This window comes from Pseudorca crassidens, chromosome 17 (assembly GCF_039906515.1).
Source record: "Pseudorca crassidens isolate mPseCra1 chromosome 17, mPseCra1.hap1, whole genome shotgun sequence".
Lineage (NCBI taxonomy): Eukaryota > Metazoa > Chordata > Mammalia > Artiodactyla > Delphinidae > Pseudorca > Pseudorca crassidens.
In genome coordinates, this window is record NC_090312.1 from 32,448,389 (window position 1) to 32,467,745 (window position 19,357).

At 37.6% G+C, this 19,357-nt stretch overlaps 1 protein-coding gene across 1 annotated transcript in view; it reads right to left on the bottom strand.

Annotated features, from left to right (window-relative positions):
* ZFPM2 (zinc finger protein, FOG family member 2) overlaps nt 1–19,357 on the bottom strand; it is a 467,161-nt gene that overhangs the window by 149,285 nt on the left and 298,519 nt on the right. Inside the window, exon 5 of the mRNA XM_067711504.1 lies at nt 4,529–4,640. Within this exon, the coding sequence (XP_067567605.1) occupies nt 4,529–4,640 (112 nt within the window). The remainder of the gene's footprint in view (nt 1–4,528; nt 4,641–19,357) is intronic.

Genomic DNA, 19,357 nt, shown 5'->3' on the forward strand with positions numbered 1-19,357 from the left:
ACTTTTCCATTGGAGATAAGTAAATTAGAATTATCTGGAGTCTGCTGAGAATAATGGCAGAAACCAGACAACCCAACAAGTCTGGTCCATCAGTGTCTGGATGAGCTAATTACTTTCTGGAATGACGGGGGGTAGTTGAGGCAGGGAAAAAAAGGTACATCAGATTATAATATTAATGCTAAATACTATACTTTTTTTTTTTTACTTTGATAAAACAGGATGATGGCAGCCTGTCAAATAGCACTAAGTGATGTAATTTGATAATAATTATTTGATGGACACCCTGGAAATGAAAATTTTATAATTATATTTAATTTTACTGCTAGCCCACATTTAAAAATACTTCAAAAAGTAAGCATGTTTCTTAAATGGTAATAGTTACATGCCATAAGAAAATATTATAAAAAATTTCACAGTTAAGGCATTTAAAAATGCTACATATATGTATTTTACATTCTATTTGTAAATAGGTACTAATATAGTTTCAGATAGCCAGGCCCAATAAAGGTGATTTTTGGCCTAGAATTCATAAGTAGTTTAGGTTCTTAGCTGGAAAACAGAATAAGGCAATGCAATTTTGGCATCTGGGATTTACTTTTCATCTTCAGGGAGAGCTTTTTAGACATTAGGAGTAACGTGTTGCATCTGGGTACATGGATGTTAGCCCATCAAGCAACCGTTCTTTTCTGTCTGGAAGTAGCACTTTGGTTTCACTTGGGGAACTACTTCTCCTCTGTCTCAGTGGTTTATGTGGGGTTAGGTCTACAGATGATTGTAGTTTGTAAGGAAGAGTCATAGGGATTAATTGGTTCAAGCATTGGTATGTGATGTACCCCAAGTAAAACTCAGAAAAGCTCTCTTTTCCCTGGGATTGCTGTGCTTGTAGAAGAAGTCTGGAGTTTCCCACCACTTGACAAGAACATTTCTGAGGATGAAACACACAAAGAAAGAAGAGGCAGAAGATAGAGACCGTCTGGGGACAAAGCATAAACTGATCCTGAAGTTTAGAAGATCCCTGGATTCTCAGTTATATGAGCAGATGGACTCCCCTACCCCCAATACGCTCACACACACACACACACACACACACACTTACACTTTGATTATGTTTTGTATAAGCCGATTTCATTTGGATTTCTATCATTTGAAAACAAAACAGCCCCAACTAATAAATAACATACACATTATGAAAATGTCTCGCACATTACGGATGTTCAAGTCAATATGTACCTATTAAATCTAAATCACCAAACCCTTCCAACTGCAAAACTCTTTTGCTTTGAGAAGCCCGTGAAGACAGACGGCTTCAGAGCTCATGTGGTCCTGGTAGGAGTGATTCCTGGGGTCCTATTTTCCATGATGAGAACAATCCCTAGTATAATCCTAGAATATCGAGGTATTCACAGAACTTTGAGTGAACGATTCCCTTCCTCCAAAGGCAACCTGAATTCCAGGAATTAGCACCAGGCCTCTGAAGCCCGTCTAGGAGATCAGAGTAGAGTCTACAGCAGAGTTTTCCCAAGTGTGTTAACCAGAGAACTAATTCCAATGCTCCAATGGATGTCCACCGGTTGGAGAAAAAAATATATGCATATCTTATAGTCAAACGAGTTACACAGGTTTTTATTTTGTTTTGTTTTACTACAGGACTTCTCAGAGCATTCATACCAGAAGGCCTTGTGAGTTTTCAAGAGGGGCCAAGATAGGCAATATTTGGTCCTGGGACTTTTCCTTTAATCTTAGGGTTATGTGAAGTGTACTTTGGTAAGTGTCATATTCTAATAATACTCTGTGATTTCTGCACAGAAATGCTTGAGTAGTTTAAGAGAATTTATTCATCATGTAATAGTGTCAAGGGGAAAGGTAGCGTCACACAGTACAGAGAGTATAGGATTTGGAATTATCAAAACCTGGATTTAAATTTGGCTTCTCTGTTAGCTCTCCTGGACCAGGGACAACATACTACTGCTCTACGTCACACACAATGTAGGTTGTGTAAATTAAGAAACACACTACTTATCTCATCTAGCTGCTTGAAAGCTTAATGCAGGGAGACCGTATTCTAATATGTACAACTCAGGCCCTTAATTAGACAGATGTGTGTTTGCATCCCACTTTAAACACTTAGTAGTTGAAACATTTTGCTGTACAGCAGAAATTAACACAACATTGTAAATCAACATTATACCTCAATTAAAAAGAAAAACAACACTCAGTAGCTATGTGACCATGACAAATTACTTAATCTATCTATGCCTCAATTTCATTTTTTATAAAATTGGGTAGGATGTTAATTACCTACTAGGAGGTATTAACTGATGATTAAATGAAATTACGCATATACAGTAGTTACTGCAGTCCTTGTTATTTGAATTGCAACGCCATCTGTTCTTGTAAGTTGAACAATATCGAGTTACCTTTTGTAGGTTAAAAACTACTGAATATTAGGAATTCATATTGGTCATCATCACAGTATGTGATGTGCCTATTATAGTTTCTAGCAGCCATACATCATTTGTTTATCTGGTCAACCAATCATTATTTACTCTGTGCTCTTTTTGTACAGGCAGCATGCCAGACCAAGGATAAAAAGATGACTGAGACATAATCCTTGCCCTCAGTAAATATAGAGTAGATTGGAAAGGCAGGCAACAATACCTAACTTTTTACTACTCTTTTTTTGAAACATAAAATGATAATCATAAAACGAGGTTAAAAGAGCAATGAGAGAAGTGCATAGAATTTGGTATGGGAGTACCAAGGAGAGGATTCAGGGGTGCTTAATAAAGGGTGGCTGCTATTATCCATGTACAAAGCTAGCACACAGATGGGCTCAATCCATGCTTTATGAGTTAATTAATAAGCTTCTACAAATTACTCCAAAATGTTTATTGCCAAGAGGCTTAAGGTACATCTAACCATAATGCAAACACGTAAACATGTTCAAACTAACGTACTCCATTGAACACAGAATTACAATTTGGTTATAGTGTTTTTCCTTATGTAACAATATAATAATCATCTCTTCTAAAACAATGCCCGATTTAAACATGTAATGGATTTGGATTATGATAGAATAGCTATCCTCTTGGTTCCTCCATATTGCATTGCCATCATAGAGATAAGATATTGTACAACAAAAATTTAGTCCCAGTCATTGATCCTACACTCCAAGCCATCTTTTGCAGTGTTTGCGTTCTGAATGTGGACACTGGTAAGCTGGTTCACTATAATATTGCTTCCCATTTTGATAGAACATAGTGACATATCCTGGGAAAATCTTACTTGCCTTCTAGTTAAAAGCTCCTAACAGCATACCACAGGTATTTGGTGTTTGAAAATAAGTGGGTATGAGACCAGCAGTTACAGAAGGAAAAGGAATATAATCAGATCCTGGTGTGCAGATTGTTTTTTTAGCTTGCAAATTCCCTCTTTCTGGTGTTTCAACTTTCAAAGGCTTATGGTAGTTTAAAGGCAATCCTCTTATAAGTGTACAAATTGTAATGATTATAGGAACAAGTTGTAATTGTTTCTAGCAAGTTTTTAAGAGTCTTTGATGTTATGATTAGTGTTTTATATGTTAATATATTGATAGGGGTGCTTATTTGCTTGTTCCCTTGTATGCTTTTATGGTTTCTAGGTTCAATGTGCAAATACATCTTTGATCTCAGTAGGTCTATTTGGTTAAAAAGGAAAGCGAAAAGAAATTAAACATGAGAAGCACAAAGTTTTGCAATATTTACGAAGGAGTGAGATTAGGGATTTCACTGTAAAAGTAAAGAGCTTGGGCCCAGAACTTGAATATGGAGAAAAGTGCGGCAAACCACACCACACACGTGGAGGGGCCTGAGTTTGGGGGAGTCGGTCCCATGTTGTGTGTCCCGGAGCAGCGGTTCCTCTGCAGCCGGGGTGTAGCTGTTTGACGCAGTCTAGGTTGATGCCACACTGAGCAAATCAAAGGCAATGCTCTGCAAGCCATCGCTTCCTCCCTAGCATTTGCCCCCTGCCCTTCAGAAATCACCATGGGGAGGAATTCTCAGTCTTTGCAATGGCTTCCTTTTCAGCTATCCCCTCATCGTGTGTGATTCAGGAAACTGGCTGGAATGCAGCGCCTTCTAGAACTCGCACCTTGACACCCTGACACGGACTGCCAAATTTCAAAAGGAATTTACTTTTTGAAGGATGATGCCTAAGAGAGGAATCCGAGATTTCATCAAACCCGCTCTGAATAAAAGTAACAGCGAGGAAGGTACTAGTCAAGGCACTCCAATCCACGGTTAGGTGAATGTGTATGGCGCTAAGTAATTAATGGTCTAACACATTTTGTTTTATGCTGTACAGGAAAAGAACAAAAAACAAAAAACCCAGTAGGCTTGCTGAAACCACAGGTTAGGGAGATTCATAAGGGAAAAAGGAAGAGAGAGGACCCCATTTTACTTTGTGCTCCCCTTTCAGCTCATTTGGTTCTACTTTGCAACACTCAGGTTTCAATACATCCAAAGCCAGAGGGAAATGATCTTGCACTTACCTTTGCTGTACACAATGCAGTTGTTTTTGTTGTCTTCCACTCCTTGCCAAGTCACATCCAGGAGCCACTTGGGACCAGCAGTCAGCACCATGGGGACCTGAGCCTTTGTCTTCTGTAGAAAGAATGATAACAAACGGATGCCATTTGCTTTCGTTGATTAAAAAGTTGAATAATAACTGTACTAATCATTTTATTTTTCCAAATAACTAAATCTCCTAAACCATAATCCAAGTCCTTATTCCCCTGTCTCATGATATCTTTTTAAGACGACAGAAGCTGTAAAGCTTGACTGCTTTCACTAATCTGAAGGGTAGAATTATTATCAAGAATATTTTTTTTTCTGAATGATACTGGATCAGATCTCCAAGATTAGACAGATCTCTTGCAGCTCTGAATTATAAAAAGAATGCAGATGACTTTCATCGCAAAGAGCAGTGTTTAGAAGTGAACTTTAGACACATTGTACTTTACTATCAACAGGATCTCACTATTTCCTGAAACAGACAGGAAAGAATTTAAAGAATCAGGATCCATTTCAAAGCTCTATCCTGAGCAACATTTATATTAGAGTAGAAATTTATTCTGAATGAATAATGAAATCCACCAACACCCTTTTCTAAGTATGGACATGTAGTCCCACTGAAACTGAAATAATATTAATACTAATGACTCACCATACACTGTCTCAGAAAAGACTATAAAAGAGGAATTGGGAATAAATTCAGATGCAGAGCAACTAAAGCATGACATTCCTTGCTCTGAAAAGCATAGAAGCAGGGAGACAAGTGCTCTAGTTCTAACAAAATATTTTCAGTGTACATTTTAAATACAAGGCTCAAAAGGGTCATCATTTTAGGCCGTTTGCAACCCAAATTATTTGTCTTTAACTATGTTAAACATGGCAGGAAATAAACCAGGGAGGAAATAAGTAAGCCTTAGCAAGTCTGGTGTTTCCCGATGAGTCAGAGTGAATTGGCATTCAGATGTTTATCATTCACCAGCCCAGGTTCTGTATATCAACTATCATGAAACCACAACACAGAGTACAATACCAGGGTCTCAAGGTAATTTTTGAACTGGATTTTCACCTAGATATGATCCTACCGGAGAGATCTCAGCCCATTATGGGACTTTCCCACATGTTATGTGCTATCACAAATTTCCCAAATTGGCATTAGCAAGTATCCACTTGAGGAGTTCTATGTAATCTAGCCATTTCAAATCTCTCAGGAATCCGGAAACCTCGTTTCACTGGCCAAATGACGACACTGATAGTGCATGAGACACAGATCTTCTATTGATACTGCAAAGCCATATTAAAAGCTATGCATAAAATCAATGCTAACCCATTTTTTTTTTTTTGCGGTACGCGGGCCTCTCACTGTTGCTGCCTCTCCCGCTGCGGAGCACAGGCTCCGGACGCACAGGCTCAGCGGCCATGGCTCACGGGCCCAGCCGCTCCGCGGCATGTGGGATCTTCCCGGACTGGGGCACGAACCCGTGTCCCCTGCATCGGCAAGCGGACTCTCAACCACTGCGCCACCAGGGAAGCCCCTAACCCATTTTTGATGTATCAATTATATTGTAAGAGGTAAAAACTACCATAAAATATACTACTTAATGGAAAAAATCAACCATGACGGACAAATTAAAAATAAGTCTAAAAAAATACTTCAAATATTAAAACAGAGGAGGCGGTAAACCAGATCAACCATAAGAAATACTAGCATACTGATTTTTCATATTCATACTTTAATTGATTTTAAAGTCTTCAATTTTTCAACTATGTATCTTAATATTTGGAAAGTAAAACCATGAAAAACAGTTATCTGAAAGCCCTGGGGGAAGAAAGTAATTTTATATTATAATTTTTTAAAACAATCTAGACAAAGTGTTATCAAGTTATCCCTCTGGTTATTAGTCTAAGTCAGGGGTCCCCAATCCCCGGGCTGCAGATAGGTACTGTCGGCTGCCTGTTAGGAACCTGGTCACACAGCGGGAGGTGAGTGGTGGGCTAGTAAGCGAAGCTTCATCTGCCACTCCCCCTCACTTGCATTACCGCCTGAACCATTCCCATCCCCGCCACCCCGGGGAAAAACTGTCTTCCACGAAACTGGTACTTGGTGCCAGAAAGGTTGGGGACCGCTGGGCTAAGTGACGATTTTGTTTTTCCACTTTCAAAATATAATTTGAGAACAAGTAAGCTTCTTCAATCTGAAGTGATAGTGGCCCATATCCAATTAAATCATAGGTCTTAATTATGCATATTTCAGCTCCTTTTACTACTAGAGAAGCAGGTAAGTCCACAGATCAGTGGCAGCAGGTCTCCAAGCAAGCAGAACTAGTCACGGGAGAGACTCCACCGTTTCGATAAGCCTGCGCATGGGGGATTTAGTGGTGTCATTTGTAACATCTGCTCTCTTCTGATCTTAAATAACAGACTTTAACAACAGGCATCTGGCTCATTCCTACTGTATTCTCTTATTTCATGAGAAAGACATGCATCTTAAATTATTTCATCTTTATACCCAAAGTTCTTAAAGCCACATGGATTTCTACACAGTAAAGCAGCTTTTACAATTTTCCATAGATAATATGAAAAATAAACATTGATCACAAATTCTTTAGGGAATCTTTGCTGTAAAGTAAATCAATTGGTTTGCCGGTACCACAATCTTCCATTAATTTTACAAAGGAACCTGCTTATCCAGTCTTGTGCTGGGTGCTAGGAATAGGAAGAGGTCTTTTTCGGTGAAGGATACAGATACATTAAAAAAAGTTTACTATAAGGCAAACAGTAGCAGGTAGGGAGTGCAAAGTCATGTGTCAATTGTTTTGGGGTCAATGAAGGGCGAGAAACTCCTGTCCTGTGGCTTCTGGGACGGTATCATATCATGCAGGAAGTGACTTTCGGGCAAGATCTTGAAGGAGAGACAGGAAGCATTTGCAATTGCTAGTAATGGCCTGGGCGAAGTCTGAGCAGTGTATAAGAGTGGTATGTACAGGAAATAGTGACTAGTTCTGGGATTCTTTGGTTTCAGTTCTTATATAAAGTCTTTAGAGCTGTTCTTCATATACAGAAAGCACCAGATAACAGTTACCTGTCATCACTGGAATCATCATTGATATTATTATTATCACTACCTATAAGTGGAAGGGCCATAACAGCATATGTGTCCAGAAAAGCAGGTTAGAATCAGATCTTGAAGGACCTTTTCATATCAAGCAAAACCTTTCTGTGCTTAAAGCTCTAAGCAGAAGGAAGACAGTAAAGATTTTTTTAATCAGGAAGAATAAGGTTGCTACTATTGCTGCTACTTGTGCAAAATCCCTTACTTATTTATTCCTCATATATATTTTCAGACAAAGATATTGCAACTCAAAGATTAAATAATTTCTTTTAGGTCAAATAGCTGGCAGAAGACAGAGCCCATATTTACATTTAGCTCTGTTTCCAAACACTACCGCTCCTAGGGTGACCAACTGTCTGGGTTTTCCTGAGACTGAAGGGCTTCCCAGGATGCTGGATTTCAGAGCTAAAACTGGAAAATCTTGGGCAAACTCAGATGACTTGTCCACCTCTGCACCTCCTACTATAAAACAATATTTGTGGTTTACATCTATTGAATACTTGCAAAAAGTTGGGTGTTAAGTACTTCTCCTGAATTATCTTTTTTGATTTTTACAACTCCAGGAGTTAGGCATTACCATTTTCTCCATTTTGTACATAAGCAAATTAAGATTTAGAGGATTTGACTTTGTGGCACAAATAAAAATAGTTATTTAATATCTTTCCTTAATGGTAAGTTAGGCATTATACCTTTTAAAACTTTGGCAAACATTTATTATGCCTAGGATCTGGTAGAATCTGACCTTTCAAGAAACAAAATTGAAAGGAAAACAATTTCTTTGACTCCAAATCAATAAGGCAAAAGCAAAAATGTAGCAAAGACTTGGTGAAAGCTATACCCAAGCTGTAAAATAGATAAAAAAATCTCAAGGGACCAGTTATTACAGTTTTGAGGAGGTAAGTCAATTTCTTTCTGAAGAAGTCAACTTTTGTAGAGATTGACTGCCTTCAAAGAAGATTACCAAGTGTGAGAAGGAAGGAGTTAGCCAGGATTATATGAAATCTACACTCCAGCAAAATCCATGAATAGAAAATAACAATAATATCCACTTTGATCATTAGGTTTACTTTCCCATGTCTCTCTCCATCATAAGGATTCATACAAGTCTAGAATGTTAAGAGCCAGAAGCAACTTTAGAGTTCAGTGAGTTTAATTCACTAATTTGACAAATGAAGAAAGTAAGGCCAAAATGTTTATCTAGCATCCTACAGAGGTAGCATGCAGATGGTACAACGTGTTGGGAAAAGAGAATGGATGTAAAAGGTATGGTAGGCAGAAAAATGGTCCCCCCAAAATATCCACACCGTAACCCCTTGGAATCTGTGAATATGTTATTTTACTTGGTAAAAGGGATTTGAAGAACATGCTTAAGGTTTAGGGCTACGACATGGTGAGAGGAGCCTAGATTATCCACATGGGCCCAATCTAAGCACGAGTTCCTAAAAGTAGAAGGGAAAGGCAAAACAGTAGGGCAAAGAAATTTGACATGAAATGGATTCCACCTGCCTTTGCTGCCTTTGAAGACGGCACACTGCAGCCACGAAGTGAGTGTGCTGGGCTCTAGAAACTGGGAATGGGCCTCAGTTACAGGAAGTGAGGAAAACAGCGATTTCAGTTCTGCAACCTCAAGGAGCTAAATTCTGCCAATAACTTGAATAAACAGGAAATAGATTCTCCCCTACATCCTCTAGAAAGGAATCCTCTAGCAGGAATCCTGCTGACAAATTGATTTTAGTCTGGTGATACCCATACTAGACTTCTGATGTATAGAGCTTTAAGATAATACATTTGTGTTGTTTTACGCTACCAAGTTTTTGCCCATGTGTTTTAGTGGCAATAGAAAACTAATATAAAAAAAATTCAGATTTACTGACTTACAGTTTAAAAAATGACTTAATTTCCTTATCAAATGTGCTCAGAAGTGAAACAACTTTCCCTTATTGGAATAACACCAAATATACATTGTTATTCCACAATCATCAGATATACTTAATGTTCTTGCCTTAAAGTATGAGAAAATACACAGCGGTGACTAACAATTCCTGCCTCTATAACTGGGTATTTAAAACATTTTATGATTCACTATTAACCTCACAGTTGAAGTGTGGCAGAAAGGACATCACTGACTCCTTGAAGCTGGATGATCGAGGCTAGAATCCCGATATGGGCTACTGGCAGGCTTCGAGACTGGAAAATCACTTAAACTTGAGGATTCTGAACTTCAGGATACACATCTGTAAAGTGGGGATAATGATTTCTACCTCAAGGCTGTCTTATGAAGCGACCAGCACAGTGTTTCGTACACCACAGATGCACTTCAGACTTTTGCTGAATACCTACGTGAATAAATGAATTAAAAATGTGCAAAGAGCGTTTCTGTAATCCCTAGTTCTCAGGCACTGGTAATGTTTGCAGGGATTAGGATAGAAGTCAAGACAAAAACTCTTTATGACCCAGTTTAAAGACGGTGGTAGTCATTAATGCTATTGATCAATTATTTCCAACTCTCCACTTTCCAGGTCTCTTTCAAAGTTAGGTATGGGACTGTGACATCACTTCACCGATGAAATTGAATAAGAAGTAACTCGCGTCACTTTTACACAGAAGCTATAAGACCAATGGACTCACCATCTTTCCTTGTGTTTGCTGAATTGACCGTCAAGCATGGGAAGGAGGAAGACCTCCTAACTACAGTGGACGTGTAGCATGAGAAAGAAAGAGACTGTTTTAATGTAAAAAACTGTTACAATATCAGCGTTGCTTACAACCTCAGCAAAACCTAGCTCATCCTCACTTATACAAAGGTTTACTTTGTTTCCGTTGGTTGGTTTGTTTGTTTTTCTGTATTGAAATAGCCCATGGGTTTTTACAGGTTAAAGTTTGTACTTTATATCTAGGCAGCCTCGTTCAGTCATAAATCAATTCAAGGTATATAACAGGAGCCTGAATTTCAGTTAAGTTGGAATGTTTTAAAAAGAAATAGTGTGCGCTTTTGAGGCTCCCCATTGTAAGTTTAAAAAAATCTGCACTCCTGGACACTGTTTGAACCCAGAGTTTCACGCTTAGTCTACAACCAGACAAACTTGACAAGGACAAAATGGGTCAAAAGTGTCATTTCTTAGGAATAATTAGAATCATCTAATGTGGATAAAAGAGGTCAAACTAGCATCCACTTCTCACTAACCTCTGGAGTTACTGGAGCGACAAAGGAGGGAGCCTTCAGTAAATGTTTACACTCAAGCCAAAAGGTTACCGGGGCTAAAAGCAGGCAGCCCAAAGGCAAAGAATAGAGGGTAGTTCCAACCTAAGGGGCTGGTGACATAATGCTGTCTTAGGGATTCCAAATCTTGCTGGAAATATTTGTTGAACATTTCCAAACTGAAGCTTACTTACAAAGAGCTAGAAGTCTTAGGAAAATCTGACCTATGAAAGAGCCTGACATTACAGTCTTTAAAAGAAACAAAAAAACACCCAGAAGTGGCATTTGATGGAAACACTGGCCTCCACTGACTTTAGTTTGGAAACATAACAAAATTTCATGAGAGAATCTCAAGCCAGTGCCATGAGACATACTTTGACACTGCTGAAAATTCTCCTGGTGTGTTGCTTCCATAACTCGGTAATAGGTGAAACGGGTTGGGCCTGTTTGACAAAATTCATAGCTGTTTTAACAATTCATAGCTGTTTCTGTTCTCTCAGCTATAAAAACGTATTTGATATTAGGCATTGAAGAATTTCCAAATTACTGTAGACATTAGATTAATATAATTAGTACCAGAAAAACACACACACATATATATATTACTGGCCCTTAGCAATGAGATGCCACCACCACTGCCAATCTCTCCCAGCTGAATTATTCTCTACATCTAAATGGAAAAAAAAAATGATACTGTATGTGATTTGACCTTGTACTACCACAGGGAAAATTTTACACAGTAAAAGTTTCAGTTAATGTATCCAAGCAGTTCTCCACACTGGAATTAAATTCAAATTCAATCTGACAATTGTGAAAACATTGTATCCTTGTCCTTTTAACTGTGTGAAGTCTCTAGTGGCAGTGAGCTTGAATTTAAAAATTCCCTTCACCAACAGCCTGTTCCATGGAGGCATAATAACTTATTATTTTGGACTACCTGGAGTGGGGAGAAATGTTAAGTGATAATTTAAGGCTCTCCGTAATTGTATTTTCAGTAATTCTGGGCATGGCATATAGCCTCAACATTACTGATTTGACTAGAGCTATAAAACTTTTAGTATGATGATTTCCACCTAATAAAACTGTGCTTTTTACTAAATATCCTTTAAAAAGTTATTCAGGACACCGCATGAATGTTTGAGCTTCATGCTACCAAGGTAAAGAATTTTTTTTCTTTCAGAAAATAAGAGTATCACTTTAAACTACACAAACAGAATCACCGTACTCCATGTGGTACCAAAAGGTTCAAGTTATTTGTGTGGTGATATAGAACAAGCTTCTCAGCTATAACACCTGAATATTCTTCATGGCTAATTAATGCCAGACATCAGTCAATATGACTAAGTATGTCACGCGTTTCCATTAAAATCATATGCTTCCATTTAAAATAGAATAAAATGGCCACTGAGCTACATTGGGATGTCCCTTGAGTAAGAAATGCAGTCTTCCCTTTTTTTTTCTTTGTCTGAAAACAAGATGTGTGTGTGTGTGTGTGTGTGTGTGTGTGTGTTGTAGAAACAGATTTAAACAAGTAACTTTAAGAATTTTCAAACTCATACCAAGTATCTTATCTACAGTTACTGTTTAAGAAACAACAAAACAACTTAGTAAAAGATTATCTAACTTGCATTGCTTGAAAAAATGCTAGACACATTTTCAAACTCAAGCTCAAAGAAATTAAGAATACCTTCAATTAGAAAATATATGGAAAGTCTAAATGGGAAGGACATCAGTTCTGTGCTATTATAAGAACCACTACACTATACCATTAGGCACAGAACAGATTTATGAATGGAAATCCCAGGAAGGTTTCATTAGAATAGTGTTTTTCTTGAGCACAGTTCTACAAAATATCATTTGAGGACAGCACAAGAGTGAAATTCCAGAGAACTTCAGCTAACAAATGTCTTCAAGTTCACTGTGGTATGTGGGATCTCAAACACGATAAGAGACTTTTCAAAAACAAAATGAGTGTGAAATAAAATGATAGAATTCTTGGCTACTATATCCATACTCCTTATGTCAAAGCCAGTTTTATCTCTATGAACCAAAAATTTAAATAATCATTATCTCTGAGGTATATTTGCTTTTAGTTCTCAAAATCGTTGAAACACGTTATCTTAACATGAGTCACTGCTTAAAAGTAGAAATCTTAGTATAAGAAATAATGATCTTTTAGGAAAGGGAACACAAATAGTTCCACATATACAGGTCATTAAAACAATCTCCTAACTTCCAAATAAAAAAATTCATTTCATGATATTTAGAATAATATAAAATCATTATTTAAGAGTACTCATACTAAAGATATAGATATTTCATTTTTCAAATGGGAAAAAATCTTTAAATGAGTAATAAACATCTCAGTTATCCAGATATTTATTATACTTTCATTTTCAAAAAAAGAATAGACTCATTTCTCTTTCCCTTTTGCCAACTTCACTCCCACAGTCTCATCTGTTCTCCACATACATTTGGCTCCAAAGAGGAACTACTCCCTCCAAGCTGGCAGCCATTAACTTCAACCTTTTATTTTATACGGCTCTGAAAGTCACAGAGTGTTTAAGGAGTGTTGTTTTGCTCCTGGCAGAATTTCTGGGCTTGCACTTAGTGCAATGTGCAGAAGAGTGTCAGCGCTGAAACCTTGGGAAGGGAAAAGTAAATTGCTCCAGAGTAGCCCTCCTCACACGAGGTTGTCACAGAAACCTGGGCAGGGTTCAGGGATCTGGAAAGCCGAGGTCCCAGCTGGGTGACCTGGGGCCAATCACTTAACCTCTCCACGTCTCATCTTCCTCTTCTGTAAGATGATCTCATATGTCCTTACAGCTTGACAATAATATCATTATAAGCCTTCCTACTATAGAATTTCTGTCAAGTCTAAACTCAAATCTCAAGTGTGGAGGAGACAATAAATATGAAAATTCAACACACTGGGTTTATACTTAACTTCAGGAAATGCTACTATTTTTATTGGTGAGGCAGTAAATGAAGCCATTCTAATTTATTTTATTTGGGTATTTTAATACCAAAGAAAATGGTGTGGACAGAGAAAGCGGTGTGGTCAAAATAAAAATGTTTGTATAAAGAATCTAGAGAGTATGCAATAGATACATAGACACATTCAACTATCAATGTCCTATTTACATTAAAAGGCGGTAAATTCTATTCAGTAGTCTCTTTCTGAGAATTACCCAAAGGCATTCTGTGGAAGAGAGAGAAAGCTCTATCCTGCACAAAGTCATCCTCAGATACTGAGATATGTGTGTTTGTCACGCTTTAATCCACTGCAATCTTCCAGCCACCTTTTAGACTGTCTCATTATTATTGTTTTAGTCAATCTTAAGGCAAAAAAAAACCAAAAAAAAGGCATTCTTTATATTAAGAATATAATAAAATTAAAAAGTATATATATAAAGGTTTCTTTCTCTTTTAATTACATGCTGCTTTCATGATTTGCACCCTTATTTCACTCTATGACCATAAATTATTGAGAACTCACCTATGTTTTTAACTTAAAATTGTACCTGATATTCTGAGATTTGAAAGTGATAGAAAGGGTCTATGGCAAGACTGGAAGAATAAGAACAAGGAACATTTCCCCCTCCAAAGAGGAAAAGAAAAAGATGAAATTGTTGAACTATACACTAAGCGCTGTGATAAATATAGTACCCTTTGGGAAGGCAGATTTTTATGAGACAAGTTATTGAAAGTTGGGTGCAAAAAATTAAAAGCTTGGCAAACTAGCTGGCAGAAGTGTGAAGGTGCTACTGAGTCAAATCGAACAAAGCTTATCTAATCTGTGAGACTCTTTAATAACACAAATATGACAAACACTTAAATCAAGTGTCTAGAGTAAGACTCTGACCATGAGAGTGGATTTCAGTATTTGTTTTTTACAAATCAACAGATGCAGAAGGACTATACTACTTCCCCTCTTTCAGAGAATAAAAGTCAAGTGCTCACCACTAGGGGTTGGCCCTCCATTCTGGAATCAGCTGCCTTGCTTTCCATGGGGGACAAACAATGAGAAGAGAACTCCAACCAATGAAACAGATTCAGCTCTATATGCTCCCAATCCAGGGGACCTTTGTTCAGTATGAAGTCATTATGGGGCAACTAAAGGAGCATGCAATGAAGTCAGGAACAAATGAGATAGACCTTCATTAATACTGCCCCTGGACACATTTCTCAAACCATGCTCTTTATAAAAGGAGTAGAAATGCAAATAAAAGCATAAACGTGCATGTTTTGAGGACAAACACCAGGATAAATTCTGCATTTAGTTGTGTGTGAATGATATTAAAGCTTGCAACAAAGTTGGCTTACATTGTTCAGATATGGTTTTTGCCACATAAATGATATAACGTTATGTATAAACATATTCCAATTATTAATAACTGATCAGCATTAATAAAAATCTCTCTCTGGGGCTTCCCTGGTGGCGCAGTGGTTGAGAGTCCACCTGCCAATGCAGGGGACACGGGTTCGTGCCCCGGTATGGGAAGATCCCACATGCCGCGGAGCGGCTGGGCCCGTGAGCCATGGCCGCTGAGCCTGCGCGTCCGGAGCCTCTGCTCCGCAACGGGAGAGGCCACAGCTGTGAGAGGCCCGCGTACCGCAAAAAAAAAAAAAAAAAAAAAAAAAAAAAAAAATCTCTCTCTGTACCATTTCTATTCTGAGAGACTTACTTAGGTTATTCTGCTTTTAAAACAATCACTTTATACTTTATTAGAAATTAATATATTCATTATTCATTCAATAAACAGTTAATAAATATCTATTATTTATAGAGAAAATTCTAAGAATAAAGAGATAAAAAGATGAGTTTCATTTCCTCTAGATGCACAATGCATCAATATTAAAAATATCTAAATGATATACACACAGATTATTTAAATCAATATTAATAATCAAGCTCATTATATTTTAAGTATACGCCTCATACATTTGGAAATTGCAATGCATATTTGATGGTCCGTGACCAAACAAAAGCATAGCAATAGATGAGAAGTGGTTAACAGACACATATTAAGGGATCTTCATGAGAATTTAGGATTATACCTTAATTTTAAAGTTGAAAAACACTAAAGCTTTCTCCAACATGGATGGAAAGTCTATCAAATATGGCATATGTTTTAAAAAATTACATCTAAAACATAATCATAAAGTCTTTTACATACATGTTTAGGATTAAGCCGTGCACTTCCATTTCTATCAAACACCAGTTTACTATACACACACTGAATTATTATTACTGCTATATCATGCACATATACTGAAAAGATATATTGAAAAATATTTCAAAATTTGAACTATTTGGGGGAAGGTAGCCAAGATAAATCATCTATATACTATTTTAAGTGTTTAGTCATTATCTTGCTTAATATGCTTGATGGATATTAAGTAAACCATCTCTTAATGGTTTAAAAACTTGTATTTTGGTGCCAGCTGACTGAGTTCAAATTGCATCTCCAACACCTAGTGGCTGTACGATCTTGGGCAAATTACTTAACTCCTGTGTCTCAGTTTCTTCATCTCTAAAATAAGTATAATAAAGGTATTTATGTTATAGATTATTCTGAGGATGAAATGAGTTAATGTATGTAACGGGCTTAGGGAAGTACTGGTATGTTATTCTATGCAAGTGTTTGGCTAATGTTTCTAATACTGCTAAAGAAATATGTTTCCATAGAAATGCAGAATTCCCAGTAAAACAAGAATTTTGGCTGGGTGGAAAAGTGACACATTGCCCTAATGTATGATTTGTAACATTTTGTTAGGCATTAACTATGTGCTAAAATTGTAGGTGTTAACATTAATTTATAAATTAATTTTTCACAACAATTTTATGAGAAAGATATCATTATGACCATTTTGTATAAGCAAACGGAGACTCTAAAATGTTAACTTTTTCAAATTCACAGGGCTCAAAACTGCCTTAATCATAAACTGCCTTCTCTTTTCCTCTTAGCAAATCTATAAGAAACTCAATTATTTCCATGGTGTTAAAGCAATAAGAATCTTCTTAGGAATTGTGTTAAATATCAATTCTTCATACCCATGAAAGCTAGTTTAAATGATCTTCCATGAGTCAGCGGTTAGCAGTTTCTGTTTTACATTATGCATGATTCCTAGCTGCACTTTGTATAAACTAATTGCATGGTGCCTCGTTAATAATCTTCAGAGTTTTTTGAGCTGTGAAATTTATAGCTTTGTAGTGAATTATTTCTCACATTTGCACAGTTTGGGGTCTGGAAAGTCTAGTTGAGATACTAAATACCAATATCAGGCATCGAGTAGGTAAAAGGGGAATAGAATGTAACATAGTGTAGTTAGGATATAAAAAAGAGTGAAAAGCAGGTAATACTTTTCAATATTCTTTTTTTTTTGTTTTTGCGGTACACGGGCCTCTCACTATTGTGGCCTCTCCCGTTGTGGAGGCTCCGGACGCGCAGGCTCAGCGGCCATGGCTCATGGACCCAGCCGCCCCGCGGCATGTGGGATCTTCCCGGACCGGGGCACGAACCCGTGTCCCCTGCATCGGCAGGCGGACTCTCAACCACTGCGCCACCAGGGAAGCCCCTTTTCAATATTCTTAATTTTATGACTGCAGATATTTTTATACCTGTAGAAATGGTTACAGCTTAGAATGGATAAAAATTAGACTCTACAGGGCTTCCCTGGTGGCGCAGTGATTGAGACCCCGCCTGCCGATGCAGGGGACACGGGTTCACGCCCCGGTCCGGGAGGATCCCACATGCCGCGGAGCGACTAGGCCCGTGAGCCATGGCCGCTGAGCCTGCGCGTCCGGAGCCTGTGCTCTGCAACAGGAGAGGCCACGACAGTGAGAGGCCCGTGTACCGCAAAAAAAAAAAAAAAAAAAAAAAAATAGCCTCTATAAAAGTTTCCAATCATAAGCAGAATTCATGATGAGATACAAGATGTCGTTGGGCTAAAATTCACTCAATTCAGCATTGATTGGGCAAGAGCAAATAAACAGATGCTCTTGGTGCTCAACTGGTCAAGAGACATAGCAGGGCCTCATCACAGTACTTTATGGTGAGGCATCAGCATGCAATCTGGGCTGCAAGGTAGTACAGCTGTGCTTCATGTCTGGCAGGTCAATTCCACTCTTTAGAACCTCTGGATGCAGCGACTTGAGGCATCTAAACTGCCTTGTGAGGTCTTGGCTCACTGATGGAGGATTCTCCACTTAAAGAAATATCTCAGTCTGTTAGTTAGCACATTCCTCAGCTTAAATTGGTATTGTTCACAGGTAGAAGGGATCAAAACACAGAGCAGTTTTATAGGCCAGGAAAAGTTCAAGGTCAAATTGGGAAGTCAAAAAGAAGCCTCAGTGAAAAGCACTGGGTGGAAATACTGTAGAGGTGGAAAAAGGGGTAGTTCTTTTGACCCAGTGGGTCTGAAACCAAAGAGTTCAGTTGTAATTCCAATATGATTTATGGCATACTCACGACAACGTTCTTCCACAATGTGATGAGCACGGTGAGGAAAAGAAGCAGAAACTTCGGTTTGTATACTTATGAATTTAACAGAGAGGAAAGTTAACACAGTGTCTAAAAGCATGGACTCTAGAGTCAGATTGCTTAAATTTAAATCCAACCTTTGCTACTCATCTATGGTGTGATCTTGATCAAGTAGCTCCACTTCTCTGCATCAGTTTCCTCATCTGTGAAATGGGAATAATAATACCTCATGGGGCTGTTGTGAAGATGAAATAAATGAATACTTACAAATCACTTAGACGGATACTTGACAAATACTCATGGTGTTCATTTATAATTATTATGAACATGGATTCGAGAAAATGGGGAAAATTTAAGAAATAAATATCTGTGCCTGTTTAATTTGTTCTATCCAGACATCAACAGAATGCTCTCTGTATCACAGATATAAATGTGTAAGAGATTTTACTACTTTGATGAATCATTTTACTTTTTATCCACTTAATAGATTGGCTAGTGGGCAGATAACTTCACTACTTTTAGCACAATGAAAAGATTTTAATGGCAACTCAATATTAGTGGAATAAAATCTTACCTCACATGATGAAAAGCTCTACTTATTGGTTAAAATAAGTAAATACAATAATTTATTCTGTTTAAATTAGTCCAAATTTCCTACCTATAGCTTTTATTAGTATCCACGAGATCTAAAACTTTGCTTATAGGGCATTTGGGAAATGGTTTGAAAAAGTTCTGGAAATTGAGTTCCTAATTATGCCATTCCTCTGCCTTGGGCTCTAAACTGGGAATCCTGAGTTAGTCCATATGCTGGAACAAAGCCTTAAATTTAACTACCATAATCTGAAGTACTCATTTGATTTTTTAATATGTTGTCTCATTCGTCTTTTACAACCAAACCAACCAAACGCAAAGCAAAATCCCGCATGATTACAAAGACCATGACCTTTTCCTTAGTAGTTCCTATTTCATGCTAGTTGTATATATTTTCTAAAAAATGACCTGAGAATTCACT